At 50.3% G+C, this 26,120-nt stretch overlaps 1 protein-coding gene and 1 long non-coding RNA gene across 11 annotated transcripts; one reads left to right on the top strand and one right to left on the bottom strand.

Annotated features, from left to right (window-relative positions):
• Positions 1 to 1,215: 1,215 nt before the first annotated feature.
• VEGFA (vascular endothelial growth factor A) lies at positions 1,216 to 21,972 on the top strand. Of its 10 annotated transcripts, XM_059841433.1 has the most exons (10): positions 1,216 to 1,777; positions 2,041 to 2,242; positions 8,043 to 8,094; positions 13,189 to 13,385; positions 15,057 to 15,133; positions 15,519 to 15,551; positions 15,715 to 15,861; positions 18,239 to 18,310; positions 19,454 to 19,585; positions 21,845 to 21,972. In XM_059841433.1, exons 2-10 carry the CDS (start codon positions 2,177 to 2,179, stop codon positions 21,864 to 21,866), a joined length of 798 nt encoding a protein of 265 aa, XP_059697416.1. In that variant the 5' UTR covers positions 1,216 to 1,777; positions 2,041 to 2,176; the 3' UTR covers positions 21,867 to 21,972. The 10 variants fall into 10 exon arrangements, with proteins under 10 accessions (XP_059697416.1, XP_059697415.1, XP_059697419.1 ...); XM_059841432.1 differs by having other exon boundaries at positions 1,532 to 2,242; XM_059841436.1 differs by lacking the exon at positions 15,715 to 15,861 and having other exon boundaries at positions 1,532 to 2,242.
• LOC132324858 (uncharacterized) lies at positions 2,550 to 8,220 on the bottom strand. The gene is made up of 3 exons (XR_009485751.1): positions 7,596 to 8,220; positions 6,992 to 7,129; positions 2,550 to 2,719 (listed from the first exon to the last, which is right to left on the bottom strand). It is a non-coding gene; the product is annotated as an uncharacterized LOC132324858 (long non-coding RNA).
• Positions 21,973 to 26,120: the final 4,148 nt, after the last annotated feature.

Below are 26,120 nucleotides of genomic sequence, written 5' to 3'. Positions count from 1 at the left end.
AGATGGAAAACTGTGGGTACAAGGGGTGTGGGGCATGACCTGCAGCTGGGGCAGTGGAGGAGGCAGATGGGATCTGCTCCTTGCTCAGGCAGACCTGTCACTCATCTCCCAGCCTTCCTCAGGATCAGGGTGACCAGGCCACCATCCCCACATTCTGCACCAAGGGGTGACACAAAATCTTTAAAAATTAAACAAAGGGACAAACAGGTCTAGGATCTACCAAAAGCGAAGATTTTTTTGGGGGGAGGTGGGGGGGGGGGGGGGTGGGGTTGTTTCATGTGTTTCTCTCAGCCAGCAGGTGCCTCTATAGAGCCAATGCTTTGCCTGTATCACTATGAGTCTGTGGCACAGCATTGAAATACCTGCTTTTAAATGACAATATAGCCTTTTCTTTCTTTAGTGTCTTTCCTCCTACCCCTTCCTCAAGCCCTTGGTGAGATCAGGGATCTGCCAGTCTGGACTTCCACTCCATCTGCCACATAAGGTCCTTGGAGGATGAAAGCAGGAGAAAGATGCACGTTGACACACACATATTGTTACTATGTATGCAGTATGAAGAAATATTCTGTGTGACGGGAACTGAGTAGCTCAGTTGGGGAATGCCACCACGAAACACAGCGAGACAAGGCTGCCTCCTTGCCCTGCCAATACCTTCTCAGAAAGTAGGGTGGGGTTTGTCTGGCAAAACCTTCACCCCTTCAGTATGACACCCTTCTGCACAGCCGGGCACCACTCAGCCAGCACAGGCAGGCCCCGGAGCCACGGGAGAATACCACTGAGTTAAGAGAAATAAAACCCACCTGAGGATAACGTTCCTTCAGCCCTTTAACACATAGGTGCTAAGAAATCCCTGTATCTGAAAAGCCACGTCCTGGGGGGTGGTCAGATGATGGGTGTGATTACAGTTTGTCCCCCGCCGCCCCTCTCCCCAAATGGCTCTGCTGGACTTTGGAACAATTCCCACGGGCAAAGTGAATTTTGACCCGAACATGTATCCATCGGCACGGCAGAAAGCGCGGCGAGAAAGCAGGGCAGGGTGCTGGATTCGAAATGCGCGAGTCGTGGGGCTACGATTCTGGCGTACAGACCGCGGGGGTGTGGAGAGGCGGGGAGGAAGCCGGGGAGGAGGCCGGGCCATCGCCGAGGAGGTGGGACTTGCCGGAGCGTCTCTCCCCGTGGCTGCTCTGCTCAGTTGCAGAGTGCTGACGAGCGGCGGGCGGTGGGTCGGGCTGCTGCGCGGAGCCGCCGCTGGAGTGCGCGGAGCGGGGCTGCCGCCGCGCCGGGGGCGAGGAGCGCACGCCGCGCCGGCGGGGGACAGCGCGCCACGGGAGCAGCCCTCCCCGGGCACCGGGACCTGCTGTTAGCTTGCCGCCTTGCTTTATCCTCTCGTTTAATTTATTTTTCCCCCACCTATACTTTGATCCGCTGGGATTTTTTTTCCTCCCTTTCCTACAGAGCCTTCCCACGCCCCAGTTCCCTCCCTCTCTATCCAGCTTGGATTTTTTTTTTTTTTCATATATTACTATTCTGATTTTTTTTTAAGCGGTGGACAGAGAGAGGGAGAGACAGTAACGGAGAGGACAGGAGGAAAACGCTCTGTTCGTCCTTTCCGCCACCACCACCCCGATTTGCGGAGAGGGGTCGGGCCGAGGGGCGGCGGAACCAGCCCCCTTCTCCGGGGAAGGCGACCCCGGCTCGGGGAGCCGCCGGAGGCAGCCGCCGCGAAGAGGGCGCGCAGGAAAAGAGATGCATTGAAAGTTTCCGCGCAAACTTTGCCGTGAGTGCGCGAATCCGAGCGAGCGCGGCGCGGGTGCCTGTCTGCCCCGACGCGGGGAGAGCGCCGCGGACGGGCGCCGCTGTGGAGCTCGGACTGCCCGGCGGCAGGGGCCGGGCGGCGGCAGGGCGGCCGCGGAGCCTGCGCTCGGCCCGGCGGAGCGCCCACGGAAAGCAGCAGCGGGGACCGGCGGAGAGCCGGGCTTATGGAGGGGTGAAACCGGAGACCCCGAAGAGGAACCCCCCTTACCCGGTAATCCTTCGCAGCGCCCGGCCGGCAGCACTTCAGGAGGCGGCGGCGGGCACGGAGGAGGCGAAAGCGCGGCGGGGCGGCGGCGGCAGCGGGGCGGCGGCGGCGAGGCGGAGCACGGCGGGCCCCGCTTCGCGGCGTGCGCCGGCAACCATGAACTTTCTGCTCACTTGGATCCGCTGGGGGCTGGCGGCGCTGCTCTATCTGCAGAGCGCGGAGGTAAGCGGCGGGACGGGGGCTTTTGTGCCCCGCGTAGCGGAGGGGGGAGGGAAGGCAGACGGCCGACAATACTTTTCGCCCCCTTTTTTTGTTTTCTCGCGCCCCCACTTTGCCTCCCACCTGCTCGGCGCGGTGCGGCCGCGCCGCTGGCTCCGGGTGCGGGTGGGTTCCCGCAGCACAGACACGTGTGCGTGCGGTGCTGCAGCGGGGGGACAGTGCTTCCCGCAGCTCCGGGGGCCCCGGGGCAGCGGCAGCGCCGTGCGGAGTGCCCGCGCACATGAGCGCGCCCCGGCGCGGGGCTCCCGGCGCGGCGCGGCCGTGGGGTCCCGCCGGGGCCGGGGCGCGGGGCAGGGAGGCAGCGCGCTGCCTTCTTGCATCAGCCTCGGGTCTCCTGACATTGCAAAAGGCTGCCTCGGCGATATTTGCCTTGGGTCGCAGCTCGGGTTCGTGCCGCCGTGTGGAGTTCAGAATGCCTAGCTGGAAAAACAAATAAGAGATCAAAGAGGACAAAATGGATCCAGAATTTCTTCCAGATTGAAAAAAAAAAAAAATCAAAATATAGATCTCCTGCACCGAGATTACAAAACCAAGGATTTTTCTCTTCCTCTTCAGTCACTTTTACCTCATTGTCATTCTTGAGGAATTAGAAACCAACTCTTCCTCCTTTCCTTTTTTTAAAGAAAAAAGGGCAGCTTTCTTTGCAAACCTGTCCTATACATATGTTTTCTAAAGAGTCAAGAGGGCTGTGTTGCCATGAGATATTAAGGGGTTTAGACAGAGTGCCCACGTGAACGTGGCTATTCGTGAGGCAGGCATGGATTACGTTTTTTAAAAGGTTTTAACAGGTTAGTTCTCTCCTGCCATTTCTGCTCGGCACTTGGAGAGAGCGCGGGCCAGATCATCTCCCAGAATCGTGAAAATAAACGTCTCTTGCAAACTAATCAGTTATTCACATTGTTTGTTCAGCACCGATGCTGAAAGGCAACTCCCCAATTAGGAGCCATTTCAGCTGTAACTGAAGTCATGCAAGCACTGCACGCTTTGTTTCTAGCCTGTTATATCTCTACTTTATCCAGTGACAGCCGCACATAAGGCTGGGCTCGGCTGTTCTCGACGGGAACTGAGGCGCACTCTCACTTGAGTGTGGCACAGAGCAGCTCCCTGCTGCCTTCCTGCCAGATTTGGCTGGTGGGACAATTGTTTCTGCTCTCCAGGAGTTTTTCCACCATCACCCAGAATAGGAGTTTCTTTGCCTCCCAGCTCCTCAGTAAAATTGTACAGTAGCATCTGTTCCCCACCTATAGTATAGACAAGTCTGTATTGGTGTCCAGTGATAACACCCTTTAACCCTCCCCTTGTTCCTTTTCCCCTCCCCTTCCTCTTCCCCAGAAGAGGAAACGGCAGATCAGGTAGAGCCGAGATCTATCTGTCATCAAAACCTCATGCTGCCTTTTCTCCTAGGCTGGAGGATGGTGCAGATGAGAAAACAATGTAGTGATGGAAAAAATGGTAGGGAAGAATTACAGGAGTTTGGGGGGAAGTGTTGCAGGGACAGACACGAGAGATAGCTAGAGGTTCAGGTACCTGGGTGATGTGGGCTATGTAAGTGCTCGGGCAGATGGACAGTGAGATCTGCCCTTCGGTTCTGTCCTTATTTGTCCGTTGGTCGTCCGGGCACCACAGTGATGGGAACGTTAGGAATACCACCAGATCTCACGTAGGCAGCTTGGTGATGACTCTGAGCATGGCAGGAGGCATGACTCTTGACACAGGACTAGGGTTTGTGCTTTGATGATAATATTTATCTGGCTGTCAGGCTGATCTATCTAGGTAGCCAGGCACATAAGAGAGCATTAAATAAATGCCCTGTCAGAGTCTGAGTTGGGGAAGCAGGGTCCAGCATGTGTCAGGCAGCTTTCCTGGAAGTGAGGGAGAAGGGATGAAGGAATCACAGCGCTCCTCTGGTGAGGGTTCAGGGGGATGACTCCTTACTGAGGTGGTTTTTATGGTTGCTCCTGCAGCAAGACTTAGATGGTGGGAAATTGTTTCATGGTCGTGTATGGGCAGCACTGATGCTACAAGTGTCTACCTCCACTGGTGACAATAGCCTTTCCATGCAGGCTAGGGAAGGAAAGGCACTTTTGCAGTGCCACCCTCCCAGATGATTGATTGTGCTGAGCGGTGTGCACAGTCCTCACACAGCATGGGACTGGAGAGGTTGCATTGTTGTCCCCTTCCAGTCCTCCCTTTCCTAGAGAATGGGGGACAGGTGGTTATTCCCCATCTTCCTTCATCTGTGGGTCTTGCTGCCAGTGTGGTGACAGGTCACTCCTGATGATGGTCTGGGAGCTCTTCCCCTCCTGCCCAGAACAGCAGAGGGACCTGGATATACCAGCTGTATTGCCATTGGGAAGAGGCAGTGATCAGACACCGAGGGAGGGAGAACAAGGCTGTGACTAGACTGTTAATGATCACACACCCACCAGGCTGCCTGCCTTTGCTGTGCCCCTGCACCACACCACGATGGGGAGCCACCAGAGCCTGCTTCCACAGCCCTTAGGCAGCTGGGACGCAGCAGGTCACCTTCCCCAGAGCCGTTCCTGTGTTCTGAGGATGGGCCAGAAAGAGGAGCACTCCTTTGGGAGCAGGGGAGAGGGACGTCTGAGGGGCTCACTGATTCCTGAGCAACCCCAAATCCATTCTCCTGTCTGTTCTGTCAGAGGTCTCTTGGCTGTGCTGGCAGCTTGCAGGATTACTGACCTCTGTCTGCTTGTACAATGGAGAAGGAGTGCAGTGAGTCCCATTCCCCCCCTCTCCTAAGCAGAAAACGCTGAGAATTTCTAGTGCCTAAGACGAAAAGTGCCTTAACTCCTGTCCCAGAGTTCCTCTCAAAGTGGATGGATTGTTTGTTCCAGTCCTAAACAGTTACAAAGCTCTTTTAATGAGCCTGCACAGATTAGGGGGAGGGGAAGGGAGAAAAAGAGTGCTGGTGGTGGTGGTGAGGGGGGTGATGGTTAGAGAGGAATGACTTGATTAACCTTTTCTCTCCCCTCAGAGCAAAGCTTGCTTTGGACAGGGACTGGGGGAGAAGAGAGGCAGGGAAGGTACAGACCTGTGGATGGTGTGAAGTGGGTTTATTTGTTAGAGAAGGTTTTACCCTATAGAGAGAGGGATGTGCATTTGCTACAACCTGCAAAGAGCACAGAAAGGAGCTTCCTCTGTCAGCCCCATTTCTGGGCTCATTTATCCTACTCTCAAGGCCAGGCCAGGGGTTGCTTCCACACTACTGTGAAATGCTGAAAATCTATTGGAAGGAAATTGTGTTACAGAACTGTTGGGTAATGCCAAAAACCAGCAGAGGAGAGCATGACCTTCAGGCTCCTACCGAAGGGCGCAGTTGGCCTGCTTGTCCCAAGGAATGTTTTTGGTTCCCCATGTCTGATACGTAGCAGACTGTTTTGAAGTGAGGCACAAGGCCTTGCCTCACCTGCTGTTCTAGTGAACGTGCTTTGAGGGCACTAGGCACAGGTGAAAGACACTGCTGAAAGGGCAGAAAAGTTTCTTGGAATAGTGAGCAGAGAGCCTGTTACTGATAGTTCTGGGAAACCTTTCTAGTTTCTGCTGAGAGCTCCCTTGGGAAAGCTCAGAAGCTCTTTCCCCACTTTGCACTGATCCCGTTTCCCATCTTTGGGGTCAGATCACATCCCAGGTCCAGGTGAGCCCTGTGAGAGTGTTCTGGCTCCTGCTCCACTACATCAGGGGCAGGGTGAGGTGCTGGCTAGGCACAGGTGAGTGGTGAAAGCGTGTGTGTGGCTTGCTTCCGCTTCTCATCACTTGTGCAGCCTGTGGGCTTGCATATGAGGAGGCAGTGGGCTTGGCAGCTGGCTGGGTAGTTTTGCATGGAGAATGGGTAAAAATGACCCTCAAGGTGTCTCCAAGCTAATTTTGCTCAGTCTGTCATGGTCATTTTGTGTGTGAACCAGAAATCCCTCTGTGAAAAGTCTTGGGGGCGTTGTGACTTGAATAAACTGACTTGGCTTGTGATCCTCTTCCTGTGCCATAGCAGATTGAGGCTTTTCTGCCCTTGATGCGGTTTTGTTTTTACCCATAGACTGTCAGGCACTGAGTGGCTTTGGAAGGCCACTGCAGCCTCCGCTGCCTCCATTTTGTTTGTGCTGTTGCAGTGACCTTCACACTTCAGGAATGAAACTGTTTCTAGGAACCTGCTTTTTAAAGTGTTGTCACAGCACTGAGACTGGGCACACAGCCCCCCTCCTCCCCAGAGAAGAAATAGATCCACACATGGGGCAGCTCAGGTCTGGGCTGCTAAGTTATGCCCAGGTATAGAAAGACTTTGATTGAAATGAGAAACAAGTTCGGTCAGGGGGACCTTAGACAAAGGGAACTATGCACAGACACAAAGGAATGTCTGGGAGAGGGGCTTCTAGCTGGCTCTCTTGCCCCCTCCTTTTAAAAGCTGACATTTTCAGCTGCTTGGATGGTGGTGCTGCCCTGTGCACCGGATTGCTTAGAAGACCATAGCTGGCAGATTCCTGTTGTGAGCTTGGGGTGGACTTGGCCTTAATTCAGTTCTGTCTTCAGCTACAACATCAGAGGGCCTTTTTCTAACCTGTGCACAGCGTATTGCTGACAAAGCAGTATTTTGTATGGATTCCCGTGCTTCTTATGGGCCTCTGCTTAAAGGCAGGAGGTTCTGGGGTGGATGGCATCGCACAGGTGGCAACATACCTCGGAGAAGTGAAGAAAGCTTGGCTTTTTCCATTTTGGTTCAGAACAGAACAGCAGGGGGAAACCTGACTTGGCTGGAAAGTTACGTCAGAGCTAAAGCCCTCACGAAGAGCAGGAAGAGTGGTGTTCTTGTTTCACCTGGAATTAAAAATACTTCCTTAGTAAAGTGGTGTAATATTTCTCCATAGCATTTTGGGGGTGGGTTACCTGTCACCACTCCTTCCTGCATCAGTGCTTTGGAAATGTCCCTAGTCCCAAAAGGCAGCAAGAAGGACTGCAGAGCTTCCAGCCTTTTCGGTTTTGGCCCAGGGGAAGCTGTGGAGTGCAGGAATGGGATCCACGCAGGGGCTGGGGACTGGGACCACTAGGTGAGGGCGCACATCGCCCTCCCTTCCATCAGAGAGGAAGAAAACCCGGGCGGTTTGGCGGCGTCCATGGGCAAAGTGGTGCTGTCACAGTTAATCGCCCTGACACCCGGCCAGATGCCGACACCTCCGTGGCCACCGCTGCTGGGTGGCAGACATCTGTGACATTGAGAGGGGAGCGATGTCCTTCCGTGCCTGGCTGCCCTTCTCCTCCCTCTGCCCTCCCGGGCCACATTCACCTTTACGGGGAGAAGCGGTGCCCGGATCCATCGTTCATGTCGGCAGCAGCAGGTCTCCCCGTTACTTCTCTCCGCCGGGCTCGCATTTGCTCCCGGTGTTTGCCCGCGGCCCCTGACAGCAGCTCCCCGGGGACGCGCTTCTCCCTTGGGGCCTTCTCTCGGGCCGGCACGCCGCCTTGCCAGCCCTGTCGCCCGGCCCGGAGCCGTCCCGCCCGAGCCCCTCTCGCCTTTCCCGGGGGACAGGGGAACAAAAGGTCCCTCTGTGCCCGCCGGGATGGCCGGGGGGAGCGGCTGGGCCTCGGGGGCGCCCCCTCCCGCCGGGGCTCCCTCCGCCTCCTGCCCGGAGGGGCGGCGGGACCGGGGCCACCGGGGACCCTGCCCGGGACCCCCCGCGCCGAGACCGCGTCACGGTTCCGCGTTGTGACTGATTTTCTGTTGTCTTTGCAGTTGTCGAAGGCTGCGCCTGCCCTGGGGGATGGGGAGCGGAAACCCAATGAAGGTAAGCGCTGGGCGGCTTCCCGGCGGGCGGGGATGGCCGGGGGCTGGGGGAAGGAGCCCCCGAAGCCGCCGGTGGCCAACACCGCCACCTCCCGGGGAGCGGGACTGGGGTCTGCCGGCGGGAGGCGCCGCCGCCATCAGCCCCTTGGTGGCGGCCGCAGCGCCCCCGCCCCACGCCGCGGGCCCGGGCCGGGCCGTGGGGCCGGGGGTGGCCGTGGGGCCGGGCTCCGGGGCGGCCGCGGTGCCAGGGCGGGCAGCAGGGCTGGCCCAGCCCGCCCCTGGCTTACCACAACTCCGAGTGAAACTGCGTGCGTGCGCTGGTGCACATACTCGCCCTCATTTATATATATATATTTATATATATATATATATCTACACACACACGGGCGCGCACAAAGAGCTGAGTAGCGGCACGCAGTTTGCTGGGGATTCGCCACAGTGCTGTAGGAAGGGATTTGTCACATTTTGCTGCCTGCCTCTTTCCCAGCGGTGCTAGTGATGCCCGGCTGGATGGCCAGGGCTGGTCCCTGAACAAAGGCCGGAGCACCCCCCAGGCAGCAGGTCTCTGAGGAAGAGGAGAAAGGGGCAGTCCAGGATGATTTTCTGGGCTCATGCCTCCTAGCAGTCTCAGGTACCCTGCAGTCAGGAGATTGCTAAGCACTCTAAAGAGCCAGGCTTGAAAAATACACTTTTTTATTCTGGTTTGGGCTAGCAGACTTTGCACATTCAGGGAATGGCACTCTAGGGTTCTGATAGGTTCTCATGGGTTCTATTAATTGCTTCCTGGTTGTCCATTATGGACAAGACCATTGCCTGGTGGGGAAACAAGGTGGTGTCTCTGCAGCTGCTGTGATCTTGTGTCTTTCCGGTTGCCCAAAGGCCAGGATGTGACAGTGTCCCCTGCCTCGTTGGTTCATGCAAGTAAATGTGGACCAGAAGGGCAGTCAGCCCCTGGGTTAGTCAGAGATGTCTCCTGTGGAGCTCCCTGTCTAGTGAAGCCCTGTGCATGTCAGGAGGTTGGCTTCTGTCCGCAGTCCTCAGTTCAGCAGTGGGATAAAAGGGCTGTGGACTTTGGAACCTTCAGGCTGAGATGATCATCACCTGCTTTAAGACCATCCTGGCTGTGTTTTCCCCTTACCTGCATAGCAGAGCAGATCACTTGTTGCATGGCAGGGTCTGGCAGACGTCTTGCAGGGTCCCCACGGGCTGTGACCTTCAGCGTTATTCCAGCCAGAGGTCAGCAGAGGGCTCCAGCACTGTGGGCCCAGATTGTTGTTTTTTTTTTTTTTTTCTTTTTGCAGCAGTCAGTTTCAATTTCTGTAACTTTATTGGTGTGACAGACTCCATGTGTGTTGCCAGGGGTTTGTGGCAGGCTGTGCTTGGGATCGGTGTCCATTTTGTGATTTTGTGTCCAAATTTCTGATTTGCCGGTGCGCTGCCGCCTGTTGCGCTTGACCCTTGTTCCTGCTGAAGTCAACAGACGAAGGTTCAGTGACTCCAGAGGGATCAAGATGGAGCCTGCTGTGAGGCTTATTTTGGTAACCAGTTCTCTGCTGTTGGTAGAAAAGAGCTAGTGTCCTCATCTGTGCCATTTGTTGTGCCCAACAAATCCCTCCTGGGGAGGAAAAGAATCAAACAGAATTAACTTCTGTCACAAGAAGGTTGATGGGATTGCAGGAGAAGCTGGTCTGGCAATATAAGTGGTGAGACTTCAGTGTTATTGTCTGGTGCTTTTTCAGGTTCTGCAGTGTAGATACATCTGTGAAATAAAATTCAGGACTCCTGGCTCTGCTTGTGTCCTGTGGTTTGAATTTAGAGGTCCTCTCTCTATACCTCAGTTTCTCCTCTGTGAAAAGGAGATGATGACTGGCCTCTGTTACCCAAGGACAGTCCTGTAGTTCCTTCCTCTGAAGCTCTTAGGGGCTTGGGCTGAAAGGTGGGTTTATATCTTTGGCCATTTATGCTTTCTCTGTGATGTCAAACTGTGACAGGTTTTTATTTGGGATGGACTTACTCTGGTTGGAGACTGTTATTTTAGCTTCAGCCCCTACCCTTTTGAGCTCAAGAGAGGCTTCCACGTGTTTTGTGGCAGAGGAAGTTGTAGAGGAGTCAGACAAACACTCTTTTGTTTCATGAGAAAAGATTTTCTGGTATAAATAAAGGAAACCACCATCACTTGTGGCTGCACTTTTTATTTTCAAAATAACAGTGTGTCTGTATTGCTGCTAAGCCATTGATGGGGAGGGAGACAAAATGATCAGAGACTTCTCCTTTTCTAGTCCAGCCTGTTCTCACTCAACTGCTCCACATTTGAACTTAAACTCTGCCTTGAAGAGTTAATGTGGGTCCTGTCTGTGTTTTAACCTTCCTTCCCCCTCCATTCGCAATGAAGAACCTCTGATTCAAATCTGGAGGTGTTTTGCAGGGTAGGAGTGTGAGTTAATTGTGGGATTAACTTCTAATGTGGGCTGAAGCCCAGATTGCAGGAAGGGAGCAGACGTAGTGGTGTTAGTCCTTCGGTGACCTTCCTGTGCTTCCCCATGAAAGGGACCTTCTTCCATTTGTGGCACAACCAATGGAAAGGAAGCACAGGCAGAATTAGCCCAGCAAAGTGTGCGATACAACTCCCAGTACATTGGAGTAAGTGTAGGTAGGGTAGAAGGGGCAGGGCTTTGCTGTGAGGTTGACTGTACCTCAGTCCTGTGCTCTGGTTTGGTTTGGGTGGTAACAGTGCAAATGAACTATGGAGTGTTGTGCAGTCTCCATGTGAATGCTCTATGTCCAGCAAAATAAGGCAATGTGCCTTTTGTGGCAGGATTTTCTGACTGGCAGCTAGGAAAAGATTCCCTGGTTCATTTTCAGAGGCTGATTCAGACTTTGGAAAACAATAATGTGTTAAAGGTAGAAACTCCCAAATTCTTCATGCGAACGATTTAGTCCTGTCAAATCTCTCAGATCTCAAGTATAGTTGTCAGGGTGCAGCTGTGACAGTAAAGGCCCGGCAAAAGTAGTTGAATTGCTGTTCTGGCGCCTGTTCTGTAGTATCGTTTCTCCGGTGTAATCCAAATGCCTGGATAATGCAATATTTAGGAAAGCATGACAGATGCCAGTCAGTTTCACTTCACTTTTTTGCTCTCATTTTCTGCCTCCTTTATGCCCCAGACTGGTGTGGTGAGCAGCACAGGTAACTGCTGCTTTCCCTCCCTCTTACTTTCCATCCCTCCCCTTGACGCAGGTCTGTAAGCATTTTTAACCTGAACTATGTCTTTACTGCCAGAGTTCTCAGATCCTGTGTCTGGCACAGTGTGAATAATCAACAGTGCAGTTCAGCGACTATCTTTGTGCCCGCAGAATTTCCCACGTATTAAATTGTTCAACTTGTTGGAACATAGGCGGTGACTAAAGTCACTCCAAAGGGGAACAGGAAGAAGGAGGAGAAAGAGATAGTCACAGACAAGATAGGAGAACAGGCAGGAGACATGCGGCAGTTAGGGGAGGAGGGAAGAGGAAGGGAAGGAACAAGGAACAGAAACATTGTCTTCTAGACAAGGAATACCAACAAGCAGTCCGTGCCTGCCAGGCTACATTTCCCTTTCACAAGCCACTTTCTCTTTTAATAGCCGCTCACGCTCTCTGACACTTCAGATTCCTTGGGGGGAAGCTCCTCCCCTCTTGTACCCGCTCTCAGCACTTCAGCACTATGGCACTGTCAGCCCCGCATGACCTAGAATTAACTTTCAACAATTAACTGCGGGCTGTGAGCTCCAAGCCCTGCAGCTTTTGCATTTTTGTGGCAAAGTAACCTTTATGCCAGTTTGTCACAAGTTCAGGGCACTTAGAAGCACTTACTGGAGACCATTATTTTCCATGATGCAAGCAGTTTGCTCTTATCACTCTGAGTTATCAACCTTGGTGCTGGAGGACTCTGCATACTGTACAGGTGGATCATTATAGTGCATAACAGCATGGGGCAGGTACTATCTCCTTGTGCATACTCTTACCCTCTGCTCCATGTGAGACATCCTCTGTTGCCAGTGTGGTGCTAGAGCTAGGAGGCCTGGAGGGCTCCAGGTACTCACTGTTTGCAGTTCTGTACTAGCACCTGGGGTTTGTGTGTGTGTGTACTTATCTATACTATCTCTCATCTCTTTAAATCTCTCCAACCCTTGACCAAGCAGCAAAATGAAGCTTTGGCAAGAGACTGGGAAACATTGAGAAATACTTGTGAAATCAGTGCAGATCGCAAGCGGTTAGTGTTTGCTCCATTTGTAGGGAAGGCATGGGATAATGGCAGATCCACCCTGTTCCCCCTCCCACACTGTCTCATTGTGGTTCAGTAGCCAAATATATAGTCTGGTTAATGCTGGGGGTGCTGCAAGCCTACTTTGAATCTTTCAGTGGGTGGCTTGGTTCCTCGGTCTGGGAAAGTGGTCAGTGTGGAGACACGGAGGCTGTGACTTGTAGTGGATGCTGTCATGGTTCCATGGTGACCTGCTGAGGTGGATGTTCTGCATGGCCAAAAGAGGTAGATGACAGGAAGGGTGAAGATGCATAGCTCCATGGTTCAGAGCCTCTGCTTGCTCTTGGGAGTGTCTGTGTGCTGAGGTCCATACAAAGGATGCTTTGGCTTTAAAACCACTAGGGCATCCACTGACTGTTTTAAAAGGGAGTAAAGGGCAAACCAGTGAAGGGCCTTAGTCCAGAGTGCAGATTATCTGCTGCAGCTTCTGGGTTTTTTTGGCTGAGCTGATACACTTAGTGGCAGCATATCAGAAGTATGGGGAATAGGAGAGAAGAAGTTTGGGAAAGAGTCACCTATGGCATGCATCATGGTACCAGGAAGGCAGTGAGCTCTCTTGTCCATCTTGCCTTTGCCATGAAGCAGCTCTTCCAGCAGTAGGAGGAGATTGTCTTTTTCCCTTTCCACTTGATGTGTGTGTATGTAGAGCACAGACAATGGATTAAGGCCTGCAAGACTGTTAGTGAAGAGCATAGGGTAGTTGTGTTGCAACTGTCTGGCTCACTTTAAGGGGTGAAGCGCTAGACATTCTTGAGCTAAGTTTGCATTAACTTATTCCCTCCATTCCTCTTTTAGTTATCAAATTCCTGGAAGTCTACGAGCGCAGCTTCTGCAGGACTATTGAGACCCTGGTGGACATTTTCCAGGAGTATCCTGATGAGGTGGAGTACATATTCAAGCCATCCTGTGTGCCTCTGATGAGATGTGCGGGTTGCTGCGGCGATGAGGGCCTAGAATGTGTCCCTGTGGATGTGTACAACGTCACAATGGAGGTGAGGGTCCAGCTTGCAATCTGCCATGCTTGGTTGGAAGGAAGCAAGACAGCCATCACAGCCACCCCAAGTCCCAGCTCCCAGCTAATTCAGAGGAAGGGCAACCTACTCCAGGGAACCTTTCTTCTGACCCTGGTGCTCTGTGTTACACCACGCAGGGTTAAAAGATGAGTTGCCTATGTCTATTTAAGGCTAAGAGGAGAGTCTGTGTTTTGGCTCCTGCCCAAATACAGTAGGTAGGAGCATGCAAAGGAGAGTTTCTGCAAAGGAGCACTTTGTGCTTAGAGAATGCAAAGGAGTATTTCTGATGGTGTTATCTCCTCGTTCCCAAAGAAGATACTCCTTGGGCCCTTGCACCAATTCTTAATTCTACACACAGCTCTTGTTCTGAAGGCAGCAGAGTAGGGCAAAAGGGGGGAACCTGTCAGCAGTCTCTCCTGAAGGGCATGTGAGGTCAGCCTGTACCAACAGAGCAGGGAATTTGGGTCTTTAGCTATCCTGCTACAGCAGGGGTTAAAGGGGATCTATGAAACAAACTGGGCTCTTCCTCCTTTGTTTGGAGACTGCTGAAGGTGGCCATGATAGCAAAGGCTGGGCCTTTGGGGAAAGATGCAAATTGCTTTAGAGAGCTTAGTTACTGCCCTTGTTTGTGAGACTGGAGCAGCTCTTGTTAAAAATTGTGCTGGTGCCCATTACCCATAAGCCATAGCTTCCTCACCTACTTCTGTCCCTTAGCCTCTTGAATGGCCGCTGTAAATAATGCTGTGAATTTTTAATATCAATGAGAGATGTGCAGTGCTAAGTGATTAACCAGCAGGTCCTTTTACTTGAATTTTGGGTTGTGTTTGAACTGTGTTGGAGAACCTGCCTGTGCTCTCTTATGGTTCCCCATACTGCTTTTCCACTTGCAGGCTCCAGCCGTACTAACTTGGTGTAGCTAGGGATGGTTTTCTTCCTCCCATTCCTTTGGGAGGAAGTGGCAGGCTGAATTACAGTTCTTGACTGGTATGCCTGCATGCCTGTAAAGGGTCAGAGACAATAAAGCAGATCTCTAGAGCTTATTTTCCAGCCATGTTCTGGGTTAAGAGAATGTGACAGTATTCCATAGCTTCTAAATAACTTCCCTGGATATACCTGGGGCTGGGGTATGGGTTTTGCAGGACTCTTTTAAACACAGATCTCCAGATTTGTTTTGTGTGTCAAGTTACTGAGAAAGTGAGATGTCAGCTGGGGAGGAATGGTAGCTTAAGGAAAAGGAGTTGGATTTGGAATTTTCATTTGGGACCTTTGTGTGAGTCTGAAGCGTGGCTTCTGCACAAGCAGGCTGGATGTTCAGCTACTGTCTGTACAGCATCAGCCAGGGAGGGCTCATTGAGGACCTTGCTATGGGGGTACACCCTCTCCCATGCCTGTCTCCAAGGCAGTCCACCAGTGCTGGCACAGGGCATGCATGAGCAAACAGAGCTTTGGCACAAGTCTGGTGTTGCTGCTCGCTTGTGATCAAAGGCCTTCCCTGACTGGGAGAACGGGGCCTCAGAGCTAGCTCGAACTCTGCCCTGCTCTTCCCAGGAGCACCTGGGGTGTGAGTGCTTTGCTGCACAGCAGCCTGATTTGGGACTGTGAACGTGAAGAGTGAACAGGCAGTGACCCTTTCTGTTTCTTTCATTCCAGATCATGAGAATTAAACCCCATCAGAGTCAGCACATATCACACATGAGCTTCTTACAGCACAGTAAATGTGACTGCAGGTGAGAATGGAGCAGCCCTGGTTCCTCTTGCAATAAACTTACTCTGAGCCTTTCCTTATTTCTGCCTTTGGGTTGGGACTCTTGTTCAGATGCTTCTGCAGCCTTCTTGGTTGGTTTGCAGTGGGATGGCTGAGCCTGGGAAAAGAAGCCCTCTGCTGTCAGGGCTCTTCCATCTCTAGCTATCACAGGTGGACAGTGCTAGCCTGCATCCTGGAATCTTTTGGCACTAGCTACCAGCAAGGAGACGGACCATTTAACTGGTGCCGTGGGCATCCTGCAATGCTGCCTGTGCATGACCTGGACTTGGTGGGAGCTGGGGATAATACAAGAAGTATATATGATAAGCTCTCTTCTAATGAGGCCTTTGTTCTGTCTTCCCCCACAGACCAAAGAAAGATGTCAAAAACAAACAAGAAAAGTAAGTGACAAGCCTTTCCTCCTTTTTCCTTTGGTGGTTGGTTGTCATTTCCTCTCCCCACTGCCCCTTGCCCTTTTCTTTGGTTGGATATACTCACTTTAAGAAGGTGTTTTTGGAAATGGCATATGGTACTGCATGGGGCGATGCTCTGAATCCATTCCAGGTGGTCACAGAAACCTAGATCTGATGGTCCTTCCTTCATACCCCAGACATGGACCTTGCATGACCCATGGCCATGGCAGTCATTCCTAATGCTTTTTCCCGAGTCAGGGAAGTCCCGTCATGTCTGTCCTGCTGGAATGGATTCAAGGTGCAGCCCCCATTCTCCCCTTCCCTCTTCCTGGGGTGTTTCTGGTTACTGCAAATTGCTGCCTTTCTTTATTATTAATTTTTTTCTTGCTGCTTGAGTGAGTACTTGCTGGCTTCTTTCACAGCAGCTTTGGTAGGAACTCTGCTGGCTACAGGGAGAGGTGGAAGTAGAGGCCTGGTGGAGGCAGGACCGATGCCATGCAGGATGTGACACTGGTTTTGTTTGGGTGGGGATCTGGGAGGGTGTAAAGGGAGGTGGATGTCCCAGCTGGGTCTTGGTGAAGACTTTCATAAGGGGTTACTTAAATCTGATGAATTTGCTTTAGTGGCCTGAAGGAGGTTAAGTCACTTACTTCCTGGAAAGTAGAAAAATAAGTTCTAATCCTGCAGTAGTTGCAGGGATGAGCATAAAATACAAAACAACGTTGAAAAGAAGAATGATCTCTCTGAGCGAGAGGATCAGCTGGACTGTGCATGACTGGGAAAGCAACTCTGCCATTTAGAGGTGCGGAGTTGGAGAGGAAGGAGTGAATATTTGGAGATGAGGCTGAATCTGAGACCGAGGGAGCAAACAGGAGAGAGAGAGCTTTTTTTACCCCTCTCCTGGTGGTTGTATGTTTCTAGCTGCCTTCCAGCCTCTCCTCCTCCCCCTGGAAATCTGCTCCTGGCTGTATCAGACTGCGTGCAGCCAACAGTCCTCTCTGAGCCCGGCCGTGTCGGGGACGGTTGATCAGTGTGGCTCTGTAGTTTGAAGGTGTGCGAGAGTTTGGTCTGTATGAGCTCTGGTGAGGATGGGGTGTGGGTGTAGCAGCCAGCTCGGACTGTGTTGCATTCACTTTTCCTCTTCTAACAGCACTTTGCCTGCTCTTTGCTGGTTCTGCACTCCCCAGGGAAAGAAGGGAAGGGATGGGAGAGACTGGTGTGCTTTGATTTGTGCCAGATTGAAAGTCTTGTTATATTGGTACCCCTCTCCTCCCTTCAGGTTGATTTTCTTCCCCTCACCGTCTCCCTGTGACTCCTGCCTGACATATAGGGCAGAACTGGGATTGAGCTGATGCTCTGACACTTGTTCCAGTGAGACAACTTGAACAGGGCCTAGGAGACACCTATGGTGCTTTCTCTTCTATCCCTCCAGTTCCCTTTGACAGCTCTCTCCCGAGGTGGGCTGCACCAGGGAACGAGGGAGCCTTTGCTGAACTGCCTCGGAGCTGGGACTCATTTGCCTGACAAGCCCTGGTGCTTTGCCTAGGGCCTTCTCCTTGCATGTCTCTCCCTTGCTCCTGTGCTAATGTGGCTCAAGGAGCAGTACAGGCTCCAGCCTCCCTCGCTCCCTGTGCTCTCAATGGCCCATAGGGATCCATGGTTAGTGTCCAGGGCTGCATATCCTATCCCCTGCCTGCTCTGCTCCTGCCCAAGAATCAGAGGCAACCGGTAAATTTTTCAGAATGGAGTCAGTACCTTGGCTCCATCTGCTTGTCTGTCTGGCAGGTCCATGTGGATGGTGACAGGAGGGAAGAACTGAAAGCTGCTTGCTGATTATCTCCTGGGTAAAATAACTAGGTCAGGCCATCCTCTTCCCCCTCTTTACTCTTCAGTACTCAGAATAGAGGCTGCCAGAGGAGATGTTACAGGCATCCAAGTAAGGTCTCCTGGAGTCCTCTGAACCGGAGGCAGGAGGTGAGGTGGATAAGCAAAGCCTTCAGGTTGGGTAGCCCTCTCTGAGATCAGATCTCTTCCCTTGTCTGTGGAGTGTTCCTGTCCCAAGGCAGGATTGCTGCCCACCCTGCAGCAGAGCTATTGGAGCTCAGCTGCCCCCTCCTAGGCCCAGTACTGAGCAGTGCGTCAGGTCAGAGTGCTTTCCTCTTCCCTGAAGAGAGCCCTTTCACTCAGGTTGCCTTTTGTCAGTCATTGTGCACCTGTGCTTGTCGCCTGGAATGGTTGTCTGCACTCACCGCGGTGGCGTGATGCTTTCACAAAGCTTTCTGTTCCTTCTCCCTTTCTCACCCCCTGCCCTTTTCCCTGGAGGGGGCAGGTGCCCCTCTGAGGCTCCAGCAGATCCACCTCTGCTCGCAGCAGCCTTGCAGGAGGTGGTCTCTGCTGAGTTCCCTGGTGTTGGCTTGGCTATGGGCAGGCTGGTTGCAGAGCTGACAGGAGCGCCGGAGCCAGTGAATGTGCGTGCGAGGTGGAGATCTGTGCTTCAGCCCTGGGATTTACCCTCCAGTCCTGCCTCATGTGCTTCTCCCCTCCCAGCAAGGCACATGGCTGTATTTTTTTTTCTCTTCTTCCTTGCGTTTTCTTCCGTTTTCTATCTCTCCCTTTCTTTCCCCTTCTCTCTCTTTCTCTTTTTTTTTTTTTTTTTTTTTTTGTTTTTCTTCCAGAAAATCAAAGCGAGGAAGGGGGAAGGGTCAAAAGAGAAAGCGCAAGAAAGGCCGGTACAAACCACTCAGCTTGTACGTTTGTGTCCTCTGCTTGTAGACTCTCTTCCCTCCCTCTCCCCAAAGCAATCTGCCTGCTTGCTGCTCGCTCAAATCTCACCCTCCCCTCCCAGTCACTGGTGGGCTGCAGATCCTGCAGGGGCAGCGCTGGTGGTGGCACTGCTCTGGCACTAAGGCTATCTCAGGGAAGGTGGCTTTAGCTTGCTTGGCTGTCTAATCAGCAGTGGTGACCATTGTCCCAAGGCACAAGAGTGTGGTGGGTGGACGAGTACCCTGCACCTCTTCACGCCTTCCGGTTGTAACTCTGTCATCTGCTTTCCACCACTTGTCTCGTGTCCTCACTGCTATGATGACTGGTGACAGGCAGGCTGGCATCTGCCATGCATGTGTGTGTGTGTGTGTGTGTGTGTGCGCGCGCGTGTACACATGTGCGTGTGTGTCTGGTGGAGTCACAGGTGGAGAGGAGAGGTGGGACAGTGGGAAGCCAGAGAGGGGGTGCTGGGGAGCCAGGGGGGGGCTCTCTATTTTATTTTTTCCTCTCATTCTGCTGGATTTGGTGGCTTGTCTCTCTCTGTCTCTTTCGCTCTGCCTCTCTCATGGTGGTTCACAAAATTCTGCATTGTAAATTCACAGCCCCTCCATAGGCGATTCCTAGGTGGTGAGGTTGGGATGGGGCTTACAGAAAGGAGGGCAGTCTGGCTGCAGGGGTCAGCATGTGATGCTGGAGCCCATCTGCTTTCCAGGGGAGGAGAGACCCTGTGTATTTAACTCGTTTAGCCGCTGGCCTCTTTCTACTCCAATAGTCCACTTCAGAGAATTCCTTTCATTGATGTGTCAATAGCTGGCTGGGACCTCTCACCTTCCCATCCTTGCTTTCCCCTTCTTCCTCCCTCTGGCCTGAGCCAATGGATCCAATGCAGCATTTGTGAATACTGTGCAGAAGGCCTGTTTTCTTTCTCTGCGCTAATGCAAGGGGTTGCTGTCCTGGGGCTGTTGAGGTGCTGCTGGAAAATCCATCAGCCCACGGCACTCCAGTTGGCAGCATGGGGGCTGCGGGAGGGGGCAAGGGGATTGCTTTGATGTTCAGGGTGTTGCATGTGTATTTTCTTTCTGCTGAAGCGCTGTAGCTTAGACATCTTTCCTTTTGCCTTTTTGCAGTCACTGTGAGCCTTGCTCAGAGAGGAGAAAGCACTTGTTTGTACAAGATCCCCAGACCTGTAAATGTTCCTGCAAATTCACAGACTCACGTTGCAAGTCGAGGCAGCTTGAGTTAAACGAGCGCACTTGCAGGTTTGTGTCCTGAAGGATGAAACACACAAAGAGAAAGAGAGAGAAAGAGAAAGAGGGGGGGAGCTTGCTTCCTGCTGACTTCTGGCACCAGTGCTATTTGATTACTTCTTTTCTCTGTCCTACATGGGCCAGAGAACAGAGGGGCTGACTGGGGTGAGGACAGAGTTTCCCTGTGTCAGAGGGCAGCTGTTTGTTTCAGGTGTGCTCTCAGGACTTGGATGGGGATGGCTCCCAGAGACAGGCCCTTTGTATCTCTTTACCAGGTATTCTTTACCATAGAATAGGATAATGGAGTTCATGTTGCTGCGGTAGGCAGGGGAGGGTCTGTATCCCTCTGTACCTTACCTGTATGCAACTCTGAGCATACTGTTGGACAAAGACAAATCCTTAACTGATTAGGATTTGACCACCCCTGTCTTCCAAGCCCTTTTTCTGTGGCTTCTGGATGCTCTGCTGTGCGCAGAATGAGGAAAGCCATTATGAGACTCCCTCAAGGCTGAGCCTACATTCTCCTTTGCCTCTTTGTTCTTCAAAAGGCCAGGGAGAGCACCCTGTGTTTTTGTACTGTGCTCACAGTTCCCTGTCCATGTCCTGTCCAGAGTTGTGGTTTGAGAGGCTGCAGTCAGGACTGTGAATGGAATACAGCAGGTTTAAGTCTGACCCTGGGCGAAGGCAGAGCTGCCTGTTTCAGATGTGAGGTGGGAGACATAAAGGCCCTGTGGGGTTAGTGTTTGTTCAGAGATCTGTGTTGTGCATGTGTCATCTGAGTGCTGTTACACACCATCTGTGGCACAGACACGTAAAGAAACCAATTCCTGGTTCTCACCTGAGCACTTTGGTGAACTCAGTGGGGTATCTTGACTTGCACAAGCTACGTGTGTACCTCTGGTGTGGGATCATCCTACCTGTGTAGAGGGAGACATAGAAATGGGGTTGCTAATGAGCACTTGGCTGTGACTCTGAACTCGGATCCCCTTCACAGAGATGTAGGAGATTGTTCCTGTTTCTGCAGTATTGCAGTGGCAGTGGCTCAAGGGGAGAATACAAGGGAGAGAGATCCAGGGTTCTCTGTGGCTGTATCTTCAAAAGAGGAGACATCCATTGGCTAGGTGGCTAAGGCTGTTACAAATAGCAAGTGCTTCATTTGGGTGTGAAAATGCTTTGTGTCCAAGCCAGAGAGGCGTTGGCATTGCCAGCATGATGAAAACTGCTCTGTATACAGAGAATTTTTCTGGTGTGCTGTAATTTCAGTGGGAAAGTAATTGATGGAGGGACCATAATAGAGTGACTTTCAGAGTTAAACTTCTAGCAAGTAAAACCTCTGAAGTCTGAGGTCTGAGACCAGACTTAATGTTGGCCTTTTCCCAAAATCTAGAGTAACTCACAATTACCCCACAAAGTTTGAAAGGTGATAAATAGTAATAAATACAATGAGAAACAAACAAACAAACAAAAATACCCCATGAGAAGTCATGATGGGGGCAGAAGGGGTTTGCTAGTTTCTCTTACTAGTCCCTCTCTGTAATGGGATAATTGGCACTAAGGGAGGTTTCCAGAGGCAATGTGTTGGCCACAAAAATGGGAAGGAGTCATAGGAGTAGTTAGCTTATCAATTTCCAGATAAAAAGCTGGTTAAGCTTAAGTTCCTCTTCCTCTTTCTTGTAGAATTAGTATTGGGACCTGCAGGGGAGGGTAAATTCTCATTTCTCCTGCTGCTTCTTCAGGCCACTGCTGTTCTCTGGTGCTAACCCCCACTCACAGCATCTAGTGGAATGAAAAGCACTTACTTTTCACCTTCTTGCCTGCATGGGGCCTCGTTGTCTGCACTGCTTCCAACCCAAACAAGAGGCTAGGTGGAGAGCTGAGGGTGTGTCTCTGCATGCATTGCTTAGCCTTGTTTTTCTGTGTTTGTGTGTATTTGTGTGTATGGTGTGCAAAGATGCAAACAAGAAACTCAGCTTTTCTGTGATAAGCCACTGATTCTGCTCTAAAATTTTGTTTGAATATCCCCCCTGCTCTGTTTAGGTGAGCCTGGGGGAATAGAATTTATTTACTCATTTGTGGGGTCGAGATTCTCAGCTGATTTGCCCCATCTGCACAGCACTTCACCCCACCAGTGACGTCATGCCATGTCTTAACACCATGTGCTCTTAAACACATTAGTCACCACCCTTCCTTCCCTTCCCTGCCCTAGTTGCACCCCCATCACAAACATTAACCCCTGTTCTCTTTTTTTTCCTTCCTTCTCCTCTTTGACAGATGTGAAAAACCGAGACGGTGAGCAGCGGAAAAGAAGGGGAAACAGCCCTGTTTCTGGAGCCTGATTTCTCGCCTGGACAGAATGAAACAAAACAAAACAAAACACTAATCCAAATGAACCCTAAAAATGAAGGATCGGTAGAGCACAGCACTTTCAGTACGGACGATGGACTCCGGAAGGAACATTCCCCAAGGCACCCGCCGCACAGAATTCACCTTTGGGTTTTGAACTGTTTTATTTTATTTTTCTTTTTATGCTGCTAAATAACAGAGCCAGGAAGACTTATAAGGGTGTATTTGATGGGTTTTCCCATGCATACATATATATGTGTGTATACATGCATATACATATATATATATGTATATATATTTTAACCACATCTATATATACATATATGTATATCTTAACCACACACACACACACACACACACACATATATATATATATTTTATATATATATATATATTTATATATATATATATATATATATACTGATTATTTTTTTTAACATTGCTAATGTTATTGGTGTCTTCACTGGATAATACTCGACTGCTGTGGACACAAGCGGGCTACTTGGGGCATAAGAAACAAGCTAAGACTGGACTTGAGTAGAAGCGCTGGGTGTAAACTTCTTAACTCTAACTGACTTGTGCGGCCTCCGCTGTTTCTCTGTAGAGTGTGCTGTACCACAAACCACCTTCTCCTTGCCTGGGACAGGGAGGAGAGGTGATGGAGAGGATGGGCGGGGAGTTCCAAAGAGCGGCATCCTAGGGTGTGATGGGTCAAAGGCCAAGGAAATGGCCATCTCCGTGATCAAGGATTCCTCCTCCCCTCTCTTCCCCCAACCTTCGCCCTTACTCGTCGCATAACCTGCCTGCCTTGCCGGGACATGGGATGTCAGTGTACATTTTGCGTTGACTTTATTTGCTGTAGAACCTTTACCAGAGAGTCGTGCTGGCTTCTCTTAAGGATGGTGGGCAGCTGATGCACACTGACTTTCTGTTCAAGGAATTATCACAGGAGTCTAGATTTCCCGCCCTTGGTGGCTGCAGAAGGACACAAGGTCTACAGTGTGCTGAAGCAAGAATGGGGACCGGTGCATAGCCACACAGTTGTTCAGCACTGTCTGCTTTCTTCATGCACAGAGCTGCCACTCAAGAGCATCCAAGATGCTTATGGAACATTTCTGGAAAGGGATATTAATCAGAAGTATATACACCGTAGTAGGGGTGTGTGTGTATGTATGGGAATGTATGCATATGTGTGTGTGTATGTATGGATGGATGGATGTGTTTTTCTCTCTTTTTTATATATATATATTTATTTTTATACATATATATATATAAAAAAATAATATATATGTATGCCAAGATTGAAGGGGGGGAAAAAGAAAGCAACTTTTGCTGCCTTCAGTTTGTGTGCCCAGTGTGAATGACCCTTAAGAACGTCAAGATTTTTTTTTTTAATGACGTACTGTAAATATCAGGCCCCTTTTCCATGTCTTGGGCTGGAGAATCAAATGTGAAGACAGCTGGAGTCCCTTAGCTGTGTCGTGAGGTTCTTGGCTATGTGTGTATCTGCAGTGTAGGCTGTGGTGTATGTGAAACCCACCTTACACACGCGCGCACACACACACACCCCTGAAAGTGTGTTTGTACATCTATGTGGATATATATAATCTAGTTCTGTGATTAAAATTATTATTAATAATAATAATAATCAAAAAGGTACTCAGTCTGTGTCAGAATGCTGCCAAACATCATCTGCAATTGAATTTTCAACGCCTGATAATGTACAACACGGAAAGCTTCCAAAAAGACAAGACAGTCTAAAAACAGACTCACAACAAGCGACTACTAACCACTAGGATCTCCCCATCCGACTGATGGCTTTCAGAAGGAGAGAAAACACACGGGTGGGTGCTTGCATCTGCAATGTAGAATACTCATGCTGCATCGTGTGCAAGACAGAGGCTTCCGATTGGGGGAGGGAAGAGAAAGTGTTTTATATACTTATTTAATATCCCTTTTTAAATTAGAAATTAAACAGATAATTTAATTAAAGAGTAGGGATTTTTCAGTATTCTTTGTTAATATTTAATTTCAACTATTTATAAGTCGTACCTCCTTTTTTTTCTTTTTTTTCTTTTTTTTTCTTTTTTTTTCTTTTTTTTCTTTTTTTTTTTTTTTTTTTTTTGTACTGGTTGTGTATAAATTTAACCTTCCTGTTGTCCCATCCCGTCTCTCCCCAATTGTTGGCAGAGTCAGTAGCATGTTATGGGCAGTTATTTAATTAATTTCTCTAACACCTACCCCTACACATTCCTATTGAGACAACGGTTAGATATACATCTACATACTATATATATATTTGGCTATGTGTTTGTATATATATATATGTTTATGTATATGTGTGATTCGGATTAAATAGACACTACAATTTTTTTATATATGTAAAAAGAAACAGGAAAAAATAGAAAATTCTACATCTTGAATCTCTCTCCTTTTTAATTTTAATATTTGTTATCATTTTATTTATTGGTGCTACTGTTTATCTGTAATAATTGCGGGGAAAAAAGATATTAACACTACATATTGTGTCTAGTGAATTTTTTCAAGATATTCCTTAGTACATATTTATTTTTAAACAAAGAAATTACAGATATATCTTAAAACAACAACGACGACGACAAACAAACTTTTTTTTGTATTAAAGAATTTAATTCTGACCTTGATTTCCTTTGCCTTCTCCTTCTGCCTTGCATCCTGGTTTTCTTCCATTGTGTAACAGTTTCTCCAGCATTGCCTCTGGAGGCTACAGGGCATCAGCAACCTACCAGTTGGAGTCTTGGATTTGTGCCCAGTTTCCAAAAGCACCTGGGTACCTGAAACGCATTGAAATTAATGGGAGGTAGGCACCAGAATCCTTGTGTGGAGCTCAGCCGGAGTTCCCTGCTTGGTGAGAAGAGGGTGGTGTGATGGGCAGGAGCAAGGGGACAGGACTCCTGGGTTCCTTCCCAGTGTGATGCCAAGCAGTGTGGTGATGGTCCCGACCCTGCCTCTCTTGTCAGGAGCCAAGACCCATGAGCTGGGTACTGTCCTGGCATGAGTAGATGCAATCCTGGTGGAATTTACAATCCAAGATGAAAGTAATGCTGTGAGCCTGCTTTTTCTGGTAATGGACTTGGTGTTTGCAGTTGGATCTGTATGCATGTAACTTGTTGTCAGTGATGGCTCAGCCAGACCTTGCTATCCTGGATGACTTTGAACAAAAAACTGTTTAGCTCTGACAGTGTTCATCACTTCATGAGAGATCTTGATACCATTGCATCTTTTGTGATGTGCTTTGGGGTCTAGGAGGAAAAACTTTGGCAGTGGTGTAATTTCCTTGTTACCCATGGAGATGAATGTGTCGTGTGTCAGTCATCTATCCACATTGGAAAGGAGCATGCAGGATGTTTCCTGGATGTCTGGGAGACGACTCACTTAGGGTAATTAAGACCACTGAGTTCATGGCTGCATCATTCCTGCTCTTGTGAAGGTAAAGAATCTTGCTTCCATTTTGGATGGACTCAAGTAGCTCAACAGGTGGACCTGCAGTCACTGCCTCAGCAGAGGGTGGAGTGGAGGAAAGAGGATGAGTACCTGAGGACATTTTGGTTCCCTGTATTCAGTAATGTATTGCGGACTTCAGGAGTGAGGTGAGAACGTGAGCCATCTGGATGTTTCTGCATGAAGGACCCAAAGGAGTTGCTTCCCTTGTATATTCACCACTGCCTTTTGTTCTCTGTGGATCTATGGGCTCTTCTACTTGTGGCTGTGCAAGGTGATGAAGACAGCAAGCCTATCCTCAGGAGACCTGCTCTGCCTGTTTGTGGCCTAGGAAATGTTTACAAGTCATCAAATTGGAAAAATTGAAACCCTCAGGTAAGTGCTTCTCCCTGGGCTGAGCTGGATGTGAAATCTCAGCATGAAGGGACCCAGGTGTCCTGTATGGATGAATCAGCATGTTCCTGTCAGTCACAACACATCAAACCCTCATCAGCACATCAAACCCAACACATCAAATTCTGTCCCACCAATGGCAAGCTGGGCTGGCTACTCCTGGTGCCCCTCTCTTTTCCTGCCTCTAAGGGCTCAGAAGAAGTAGGATATCTGCAGAGCGAGGTGACCTGGTAGCCACCTACTTCATGAGACAGTGGCTGGATGGCATATTTCAGATGGGACAGCTCACAGAATTTGTGTGGATGGAGCAGAGCCAAGGTAGCTACCTTAA

The sequence above is a fragment of the Haemorhous mexicanus genome, chromosome 3, assembly GCF_027477595.1.
Source record: "Haemorhous mexicanus isolate bHaeMex1 chromosome 3, bHaeMex1.pri, whole genome shotgun sequence".
Lineage (NCBI taxonomy): Eukaryota > Metazoa > Chordata > Aves > Passeriformes > Fringillidae > Haemorhous > Haemorhous mexicanus.
Note: the sequence above shows the minus strand (reverse complement) of the source record. Positions and strands in the feature narration are given on the sequence as shown.